This window comes from Hibiscus syriacus, unplaced genomic scaffold (assembly GCF_006381635.1).
Source record: "Hibiscus syriacus cultivar Baekdansim isolate YM2019G1 unplaced genomic scaffold, ASM638163v2 tig00111298_pilon, whole genome shotgun sequence".
Classification (NCBI taxonomy): Eukaryota; Viridiplantae; Streptophyta; class Magnoliopsida; order Malvales; family Malvaceae; genus Hibiscus; species Hibiscus syriacus.
Window position 1 is genome coordinate 32,664 of NW_024063047.1, and position 12,232 is coordinate 44,895.

General features: G+C 32.6%; 1 protein-coding gene across 1 annotated transcript; it reads right to left on the reverse strand.

The window, feature by feature from the left end:
- Window positions 1–969: 969 nt before the first annotated feature.
- LOC120158006 (formin-like protein 20) lies at window positions 970–9,117 on the reverse strand. The gene is made up of 5 exons (XM_039168949.1): window positions 8,920–9,117; window positions 3,711–3,788; window positions 1,522–1,584; window positions 1,279–1,371; window positions 970–1,158 (listed from the first exon to the last, which is right to left on the reverse strand). The coding sequence occupies exons 1-5, from the start codon at window positions 9,115–9,117 to the stop codon at window positions 970–972; spliced, it is 621 nt and encodes a 206-aa protein (XP_039024880.1).
- Between the last annotated feature and the right edge of the window lie 3,115 nt (window positions 9,118–12,232).

Here is a 12,232-nt window from a genome sequence, read left to right on the forward strand (position 1 = left end):
GTTGCCACTGATTTAGAAAAATCATAGACAAATATTATATATATAGTAATCTCCCTAAAATATTAAAAATAATAAATATTTTATACTATTTAAATTATATATTTAAATTTTTAAAGATAACACATAATTAATGTTGTTTTAGATAATATAGTGTCGAAATTTTCACAATTTTATTGTTATTTTTTTTTTATATGTCAATTATACAATTCTTATAATTAAAAAGATTTCACTTGGTTTTAAACAAAAATAGATGTTTACATACAATCGTAAATAATTAATATTATTTTAGGTAATATAATATCGAAATTTTCATAAATTTATTATTTCCTTTGATATATAAATTATATAATTCTCATAAATATTAATTTAATTATTAAATCCAGTGTTTGCAGATATTATAAATAATTAGTGTTGTTTTAGATAGATAATACAATATCGAAATTTTCTCTATATCCTATCCATTTCTTTGATAAATCAATTATATAATTCTCATAATTAAAAAGTTTCTTTGATCTCAAACGAGATTTGATGTTAATATATATCATAAATTATTTAATGATATTACAGATTATATAATAATAGTCTTTTATACTTTTATTATTTTTAAATATTTTAATTATGTAATTCTTATAAATATAATGTTGTTTAAATCATTCTTTTATTAATTTGTGATGAATAGAATGAAATATTTATTTATAGACTCAATTATTTGATATTAAACTCTTATAACTCTACATAGGTGGACAAAAAAACAATAATAATCTTTCAACTACTAAAATCACTTAATTTGAGATATTTAAATTAATTTTAAATCAAAACATTAAACTCAATTAATACCAAAATGTGGAAATATGTTATTATGCAAATAGTCCATCCTCGACCATTCAAGTGTAAAGAACATATTTTTGGAAAATAAGCGACTAGGGTTGAAATAAAAACTAGGAAAACGGTCATGAGATCAATAGAAAATTATTTTCCGACGTGTACAGGCCTAGATGGTGAAACGGGTTTATTTCCGCCGTGACCGGGTGAAGAAGGTGGTACAGGTGCCTGAGGAAGTACGCCAAAGTTCAAAGCACGACCAGTTTGCCTGACATAGGACGGAGGCGAAAGCGGTTTATTTCCACCGTGACCGGGTGAAGATGGTGGTACTGGTGCCTGAGGAAGTACACCAAAGTTCAAAGCACGACCAGCTTGACTGACATAGAACGGCGGCTAAAGCAGCTTATTTCCACCGTGACCGGGTGAAGATGGTGGGACGGGCGCTTGAGGAAGTACACCAAAGTTCAAAGCAGGACCAGATTGACTTACATGGGACGGAGGCGCAACTTTATTTCCACCGTGACCGGGTGAAGAGGGTGGTACAGGTGCCTAAGGAAGTACACCAAAGTTCAAAGCAGGACCAGACTGACTTACATGGGACGGAGGCGCAACTTTATTTCCACCGTGACCGGGTGAAGAGGGTGGTACAGGTGCATGAGGAAGTACACCGAAGTTCAAAGCACGACCAGCTTAACTGACATAGGACGGCGGAGCAAGCGGTTTATTTCCACCGTGACCGGGTGAAGATGGTGGGACGGGCACCTGAGGAAGCACAACTAAGTTCAAAACACGACGAGCTTGATTTATTTGGTATGATTCTGCATGGGTTTAAAACATAACAAACCCTAAAATCGTAAGTACGAGGACATAAGCAAACCTCATATTAGTTCTCATTTATTGTTCAAAAATTCTATACTTTGATGACTCTGTTTATTTCTCTTGTAATTGTAAGTTTTCTTGTTTAGATCTTAAATAAACCAAACTTGGACTATCAAAATTTATGTTCCCTGTTTTCTATTTTCTGTTTTATGAAAATAAACCAATTACTTTTATGTGCTATATTAATGTTTATTTTATAATAATGTATATTTTAAATATTAAAAAAGAAAACCCATCAAGATATTTCAGCGGTTAAAAGAAGTGTTATTCTCTCTAAAGATTCTGATTCGAATAAATATGTCTGTAAGGTGTGTTATCAATGATTAAAGAAGATTATGAATAAATATTGTCTAATAATTACTCAAACTATTCAAAAAAACAATAATAAATTATGTTCCAAGTTACTCAATTATCAAATCATTTACAAACATGTTACTCCATCGTTAAAATTGAAACATAAATCTACTGGTATAATAATAAAATTAACTCTAAAACTTATATATTCTATTATTTTGATCATAATTAAATAATAATAAGTTTAATCTTACAATTTGAAAATTATATTAATTTAAATCTTTATTCTTTTCCCGTAAATGTTATATTACTCTAATGTTGCTTAGAATTACTATCAATTATTTATATGATGTTGAATTTTCAGTGAAGACACTGTATTTATTTCTCTGCGTAAGGTATTACTATGGGAGTTGGCAAAATCTTTTGGGTAAACTCTGAAATGGTCACTTTTATTTTATAAGTGTCCACTTTTACTCATCAAATTAAAAAAAGAATTTAACGCTTTGGTCTCTTATGTTATCCAATTGTAATATTTTAGTCACTGACGTTATCAATTTATATTATTTTGGTCATTAGAATGTTAAATGTTGTTAATTTGATGATATGATACGTTGTTAATAGAAGGGGTTAACTTTTAATTTGTTAATCAAAAAAATAATTTTTAATTTAACCCTTGAAGTTTAGATGAAATACTGTTTTGACTCTCAAAATTTAGATAAAATATTAATTTAACTCGTGAATCCAATCAAAGTATACCATCACCATTGGTCATTCTTGGCTGCTTTTGATCTTAATAACTGTTGTACCATAAAATTTTTAATTCACTCCTTTTGACCTTTTGAGTGTGAAATTTTAATGTTCATTTCATTACAAAATGTCTCAAACTTCACAAATCTAGCATGAAACTCTTAACTTCCTCCAAAATTAAATCATGGAAATAAATTTATTATTAATATGTTTTTAAAAAATAAAGATAAAAAACTCTAAATTTATATCATCATCAAATTTATAAATCCTTATAGTGAATAATATGTTCTTTTTATTAATCTGAAGTAATTACAAAATAATATAAGTTCAAAGATAATTCTTAACTATTTGGAAAAAGAAGTCAGAAAGATACAAATAATAAATTATAACACCCTCAACCCGTACCCGACCCGAATACGAGTCTGAGGTGTCACATTGACTTTTCAAACTTTGACTCTTGACAAAATTCAAAGAAAATTTAAAACTTTCATTAAAATAAAAGCATTTTATTTACATAAATCGACCAAAATAACCAAAATCGATCAGAGCATATTCAACTCAATCAATTAGTACATGCCAACTATATTCAAAATAACCAAACACATTTAAAATGTCTATTTTCTGATCTAAAATTTTGTAAGGGATATGCTGACTTGTATTGCTCTTCTTCACTTCTCTTCTCGTTTTTGTAACCTACGTGTGATACAATCACACGCTAAGTCTATGACTGTAACAACCGGGAAAACCAGAGAGAAATATATATATTTATATTGGTAAAATTAGGTGAAATTTGGTGACTAAATTAAAAGTTTTCAAAACTTATAGGCCATTTTAGAAGTTAAAGAAAATTCAGGGACCAAGCCCTGAATTCCTCCAAGGAGTGTCGACAGGCTTGTATTATAAGCGTGTTTTCTAATTGAAATTAGAAAACACATTCTTAATTTGCTTAAACTTTCTTCCTCCCGTACCTCTACTTTCAAGTTCGATTTCGACGATGTCCAACCTTCAATCGTAAAATTAAAACCACCATCGTACTCATCTTCGACCTGTGAACAAAACCCAGTAAACCAATTATAGCGAAACACTGCCAAACGAAGTGAATTTTGAGTCAAAGTCTCGACGTTTTATTAGCACCACCGCCGAGAAAATCTTAAATTCATCTCCGATCGTTGATCGGTTTTTGACACCTCCCGCACCATCGTGTTCCTGGTGTCATTCCGAGTCCGACAGTGTCCTCTTGGTCAAAGTCAAAGTCAACAAGTTTGACTGATGATTTGAAGACCTTCGGGTTCGAATTTGGCGAAACTGACTTCGGAAACGGATTCGGCACGTCGAAAAATGTCAGAATAGGTATACTCGAACAAAATCAAATGTCGTGTAATGGCCGGTTAAAGCCGGTCAAAGTTATGGTCAAAGGTGCTCAATAGTCCACAATAAACTATTACGAAAATAGCTTTTTTTATAATTACGAAAATAGCACTTTTTAAAAATAATTACCAAAATATCACCTTTTTTAAAAAATAATTACCAAAATATCACCGTTTTAAAAAATAATTACCAAAATATCACCGTTTTAAAAATAATTACCAAAATATCACCGGGTCGGGTCGGTTCAGACCGGTTTAGACCGGTCCAGCCGGTCAATAATGCACTCCATCAGTTCGCAGCTCCCCCACGCGTAGGGGCGGCGCGTGAGGCCTCCTCCGGTCTCCAAAAATTCCTGAAAAAATTACCAAAATTTTTTTAAGCGATTTTGAGTAACTTACCAACCTCGGTTCAAATTTTTGAACGGTGGAGAGCTCGATTTCAACTCGTCCGAATCTTTGACCGCTTCACCTCCCACATTATTCTAATAGATTATACGATGGTTTAAATTTGGATTTTTAAGACATGTTTAAATTAATTTGTTACTTTTAAATTTATATTTATGAGTTGAGTTTTTATAGTATAATCTATTATAATTTCATAAATGAAATTTATAATGTGATTTTACCTTGATTGAATAATGTTTTCGGAAAATGTCTTTAAGAATCATGAAAGTGATCCACTAGACTTAGTCGAAACGCATAGGCCGGGTATAGCGGGTTACAATGACTTAGTGAGGCATTAAACTTATAAAGGAAACTCTAAATGCTTAAACATGTATGAACATATCATCTTATCAAGCCACATCAAAACAATATAACATTATATATAACATACTATACATATTATGCATTATTTTAAATGTAACCCCCTCAGACTGATGCGGGTAACCCGATCTAATCTGGAGTGTCACATTAGGGCCACCGGAGCAACCCACTGTAAAAATAGCAAAAAATTTAAAACTTTTAATAAAACATGTACTTATAAAATGATTTATCAGTATACAGAACTAAAACAGATTTTCAGACTCGTATATAAAATAAAATACAATTACATGCTCCCTAATCACCTGTACCATACTCTGTAAACAACGCCGGAAGAACTCCCTTACTGAAGTCGATAGCTGCACTGGTACAATTCTTTTAACCTGCAATGTTGAGTAATAGAGTGAGCTTCGGAAAACTCAATAATACAGAACTACCAGATGATGCTGAAGATCGTTCAGATACAAATCACATTATTTCCTTATTGGTTTCGAACATCTACAGATTTTATGCTGAGCGGAGATCCTACTGATATTTCAGGGGTAACGGACAATGAGCTTTCAGTTCAGATAAGTATTTCGAAAGACTAAGTTCAAGAGATCAGAATAGGTTATCTAGTGTGTTCCCATAAAACCAGTGAAGAATTACAGATCTTTTTTTTTAAACAGTAGTAGTTTAAAAACATATTTTTATTCAAAAAACCATATTAATCCCTCCAACCAAACGCTCCATAATGTGTAGGTTCCCCAGAACCATACACCCACCTACACACCAAGTAAGGACTTACCCTGAGCACAAAGCAGATGAACCATCAGTAACTGTAACTTCCTCCAACAACACCCTCCCATAAAACGTTTATAAAAAATCATATTATTCCCTCCAACCAACACTCCATAATGTGTAGGTTCCACATAACCTTACACCCACCTGCACTCCTACTAAATTCCATGATTCCATAAATCAGGAACAATTTATATTTTCCATTGAAAACAGGAAACCAAATAACATATTTCACGTAACCATAATTCATAAACCAGTAAATTCCAATATTTCATAAATCATGTACAATTCATATTTTTCGATGAAAACCGTAATCGGAGATCACATACCATGTTGTCATGGTTCATAAACCAGTAAATCAATATTTTCATTAAACTCATTTGAAAGATATAAAATTGTCATGTAGTACATATGGAACACACTAGAGGATCAAAATATTTATCAGATATTCTTCAGAGATACTGGATAATCTTATTGGGCAGAGAAACAAGGATCTTCAGTTTACCGATAGAATGTCGGAATTTAGAATCACTATAGGAATAATACAATAACTAATGGAATCATCAGTTATTCAGAATATAACTTGAGCTGATAAGGAAGAAATGAAGATTCAAAACATTTACAGTCGGCGTCGATTTATCGAATTATTGAAATAACTCAAGTTTAACAATTCCCAAAACTAATGCATGTTGACCGGTCCATTCGTTTTCCTACCAGGTATTCACTCTTTAATACCAACAATTATTGTCCATAAATCAACTTTTGAGTCATCACTGAACATATCTTAAGGAGACGAACATATATTCTAATGGTCTTTATTTCCTTTTCACGCATCCACGATACCATGAAATGCTAACATACTTGATTTGTGGTTCATAATCCATAGGGATGATACATCATGTAAGTTCATCCGAATTTCCAGGCTTATCCTAATCACTTAATTAATCCTCAGTCATTGAGGTTACTTAGTTCATTTAGCATTCAAGTTCATTCCAGTTACTTCGGGATTTTCCAGAGTAATTCAAACGTTCTTGAATTTTAGATACATATTGTACTTCTGATCCATTCAATTTGGTCTTCGTGGTTGATTTGTCGAACAAACATGCAATTCTTAGTACTGAATGCGATCTAGAGTTGAGCTGAGTTGAATACTTCCAAAATTATCATCGAGCCAAACTTGAGAAGACGAACACGCATTCAAGTAATATCTATGTCATTCAGGTATTGACATAGCTTTAGGGTTGATCTACTCACTTAAATTATGATCCATAACTTTTAATGGTAATACAACACCCATATTTACTTGGATTCCTTAATTAATCCAAAACATCAACTTAGTCTAGGCCATAAGGGTATTTTGGTAATTCTAGTGCTCAATTTTATTCCATTCATTTCAGAGCTTGAAGATATCCAATCATTCATGAGCTTGGTGATATTCTTGGGTTATATCTATTCTAGGGGTATTTTAGTCATTTTACAGATCTAGTGTATTTCAATACATTCTTCCCATATGATCTTATTATTTAATTCAAACGTATCATCTTTTCCAGACCTTTCGAACAATTCTGACAGAAGAGCACTCTCGATAATTTATTCTTAACTCAAAGATTTTTAGGTCAATTGACTTCTCAGAAGTTACCAACAGGTTATCAAAAATTTTCTGTACAAAGATAGGATCTTAACAATTAAAAACGTAATTTATCGAGTTAAGTATAAATCTTCAAAGTATTTTCTCATTCAGGGTCAACTCGGACTATTTTTACCTCTCAAGGGCATTTTCCTAATTTTTTAACCAAATAATTTCGGTATTAACTCTTAACAAAAATAATATAATTTAGAGATCCTATGATTAATTGCTTTCTTGAACATTCTCTGATCTTGAAATGATTGCCTTAACAGACTTCTAGTATCTTGCATAAACCCTCTTGGGGTTAAAAACTGATTATCCAAATTTTCTAAGCAAACTAGCGTTCCTTATACACATTTTTAGTTTTATCAGATCAATAAGTCTTTTCAGAGTTATTAATCAACTTCCAGGGATAATTCTTGTCATTTTAAAACATAGGGGTATTTTTGTAATTTTATATAATCGAAATATTCTCATAATTTATCATCCAAGTACCTTTAATGAGATAAATTATAATCTACATATCCATGGTTGATTCCTTTATCACTTAATTCCAGAACTTGTAATTTAATTTCAACTATCCTCCAATTCTTATAATAGTCATCTGAGTCACATTCAGTTACTTACTTTCTACCACATTCGTATCGAGCGTAGAACTTCATTAATTACATATATGAGACCAAACATTTTCATCTATGCATTTACCAATACCAACATGTTCTATAAAGCATAAAGAGGTAGTAATGTATTACCTCGATTTCCATGTCATATTGATCAACCATTAAATTCCATTTGAACGCCCTTGATCTTGAAATCAACTTCCAATAATTCCTCAGATGCATATCAACATAAATTACATCAGAAACGGAGCTTAATTCCGAAAAACGGATCAAATCGGGTGATTAATCAATGAAAACTAGCTTACCGGGTTCGAATTTGGTGAAACATACTTCAGAATCAAAATTAGGACGTCGAAAAACATAAAATATGACTTTTCGAAAATTTTGACTTTCGAGCTTCCAATCTTTCTCGCACGATCCCAAACCATCTCAATTTTGAATTTGAATCCAAATAAATTTCCCTCACCATAAAAATTAACTTATTAAAATCTAAAAATTGACGATGCTACTAGAATATTTATTTACTAAATTAAGGCTAAAACAAACTAATCTAAACTATTAAAGCTTGGTTGAAATTATACTAAAACTAGGTGACAAAGTTAGAATCTTACCGAAAATAGATGACTGAAGCTATGATTAGCCCTTTCTTTATATCAATATTTTCAAACCCACGTTCTTATTGAACCCATTTATATTTATTTATTATTTTTTTCCATTACCAGCTCTCAAACCTTGGTTGAGATAGCCAAATGATAAGCACTAAATAAGAGGAAACTTTTATGGAACACTCTGGAACACTCTTTCATAAGAGAAAAAACCTGGATCGAAAATCAAATAATTCTTTATCTTCCTTAAACACCAAATAACATTTGCAAAGTATAATCCCAATCAACCGGTAAGACTGGAAAGCGCGGCCGACCACGTATGTTTTGCTCGATCCAACTAACCAGGTCGAGTTGCATGAACTCACCCATGAGTTCCGGTTTAATTACCTTAACCCACGTCTTGCTTGCTACCACACAGTCCCGGAGAAGTGTGAAATAGACCCAACCGCAACACCACTTATTGAGCAGCCCGGATCCAAAGCCATGCACCGTCGCACCCTTTCCTCGTTAGATGACAATATGTTCTCAGACAAGGCGAGCACTATAAATTTTCCAGAACTCTTAGCTGCTCCTTTCCTATTCTGTTTCAACATCAAAGGACTCCACATTTCCATCGTAATGGGACTTCCAAAGGTCGAGGTCTTCGGTAATCTCATTTACCATTGAGTCGAGGGTGCTAAATCTGTGCCATTTCCCCCTTCTCCCAACTGGGAAGTGCCTGAAAAATGGACAAGGAACCAGAAAAATGGTTTTTTGCTGGGATTGGCCGTAGATGGAGAATAAATAGATAAAGTGGAGTGAAAACAAAAGTGTAAACGAGAGGTGTTATTAGAGAAAATGAGTTGTCTTTTGTTGATGATGAACAGATAGGGATATGTTTATCACAAATTTTCACTCTAAGTTCGCAGGCTCAGAGAGTTCTTTTATTATAATGGATTATTACACACTCTCTATCTCTTTCATAATTGAGGAGTTGTTGGCTCAGTGCCTACATATAATAATGGCATTAAAAGGTGGCCATAATAATTGCTACGGGCCAATATACATGTGCTCTTAATAATTACAATAATTGGGGTGTTACAATTCTCCCCTCCTTAAAAGAATTTCGTCTTCGAAATTTATTCATGTCACATAATTGCATAAATGAAACTTTCATCAGTTCTTTCATATCTTTCAATAGCTTTTACAAAAGTACCGATACTCTATTAATCCTTAACCACCTGAGTATACATTTTTTTCAGAACTTTCCCTCATTCCAATAAAATAATCAGAACAGATTTATCCTTGTGGAATCAATTCAGCATTGGTTACGAGAATAGGCTCATAGAGCAATAACATATCCCAATTTCATTTCTGAAGTTGGATCAGAATTTCTCATATGAGTAACTCTCATATGACTCGTGAGGTACTTTACAGAATTTAGACAGACATTACTGGTATTTCTTTTTGTACAAGTATGACCTTAACGGATAGAAATTTCAGTTTACTCGTTACAGATAGGGGCTCAGCCCTGGAGTTCCGGCTCAGAGAGGTACGATTATAGTCTAGGGCATATACTGATTAGACATCTTTTGAAATTCGACCGGCCGGTCTATCTTGAAAATTTTAACTCAAACCATAGCTCTGATACCACTAAATGTAACCCCCTCAGACCGATTTGGGTAACTCGATCCAATCTGGAGTGTCACATTAGGGCCACCGGAGCGACCCACTGTAAAAATAGCAGAAAATTTAAAACTTTTAATAAAACATGTACTTATAAAATGATTTATCAGTATATAGAACTAAAACAGATTTTCATACTCATATATAAAACAAAATACAATTACATACCCCCTAATCACATGTACCATACTCTGCAAACAACGCCAGAAGAACTCCCTTACTGAAGTCGATAGCTGCACTGGTACAATTCTTTTAACCTGCAATGTTGAGTAATAGAGTGAGCTTCAGAAAGCTCAGTAATACAGAACTACCACATGATGTTGAAGATCGTGCAGATACAAATCACATTATATTTCCTTATTGGTTTCGAACATCTACAGATTTTATGCTGAGCGGAGATCCTACTGATATTTCAGGGGTAACGGACAATGAGCTTTCAGTTCATATAAGTATTTCGAAAGACTAAGTTCAAGAGATCAGAATAGGTTATCTAGTGTGTTCCCATAAAACCAGTGAAAAATTACAGATCTTTTCTTTTTAAACAGTAATAGTTTAAAAACATATTTTTATTCAAAAACCATATTAATCCCTCTAACCAAACGCTTCATAATGTGTAGGTTCCCCAGAACCATACACCCACCTACACACCAAGTAAGGACTTACCCTGAGAACAAAGCAGAGGAGCCATCAGTAACGGTAACTTCCTTCAACAACACCCTCCCATAAAACGTTTATCAAAAATCATATTATTCCCTCCAACCAACACTCCATAATGTGTAGGTTCCACATAACCTTACACCCACCTACACTCCTACTAAATTCCATGATTCCATAAATCAGGAACAATTTATATTTTCCATTGAAAACATGAAACCAGATAACATAATTCATAAACCAGTAAATTCCATAATTTCATAAATCATGTACAATTCATATTTTTCGATTAAAACCGTAATAAGAGATCACATACCATGTTGTCATGGTTCATAAACCAGTAAATCAATACTTTCGTTAAACTCATTTGAAACATATAAAATTTTCATGTAGTACATGTGGAACCACTAGAGGATCAAAATATTTATCAGATATTCTTCAGAGATACTGGATAATCTTGATGGGCAGAGGAACAAGGATCTTCAATTTACCGATAGAATGTCAGGATTTAGAATCACTATAGGAATAGTTCAATAACTAACGAAATCATCAGTTATTCAGAATATAACTTGAGCTGATAAGGAAGAAATGAAGATTCAGAACATTTACAATCGGCGTTGATTTATCGAATTATTGAAATAACTCAAGTTTAATAATTCCCAAAACTAATGCATGTTGACCGGTCCATTCGTTATCCTACCAGGTATTCACTCTTTAATACCAACAATTACTGTCCATAAATCAACTTTTGAGTCATCACTGAACATATCTTAAGGATACGAACATATATTCTAATGATCTTTATTTCCTTTTCATGCCTCCAAGATACCATGAAATGCTGACATACTTGATTTATGGTTTATAATCCATAGGGATGATACATCATGTAAGTTTATATGAATTTCCAGCCTTATCCTAATCACTTACTTAATCCTCAGTCATTGAGGTTACTTAGTTCATTTAGCATTCAAGTCCATTCCAGTTACTTCCAGATTTTCCAGAGTAATTCAAACGTTTCTAAATTTCAGATACATATTGTACTTCTGATCCATTCAATTTGGTCTTCTTGGTTGATTTGTCGAACAAACGTCCAATTCTTAGAACTGAATGCGATCTAGAGTTGAGCTGAACTGAATACTTCCAAAATTATCATCGAGCCAAACTTGAGAAGACGAACACACATTTAAGTAATATCTATGCCATTCAGGTATTGACATAGCTTTAGGGTTGATCTACTTATTTAAATTATGATCCATAACTTTTAAGGGTAATACAACACCCATATTTACTTGGATTCCTTAATTAATCCAAAACATCAACTTAGTATAGGCCATAAGGGTATTTTGGTAATTATGGTGCTCAATTTTATTCCATTCATTTCAGAGCTTAAAGATATCCAATCATTTATGA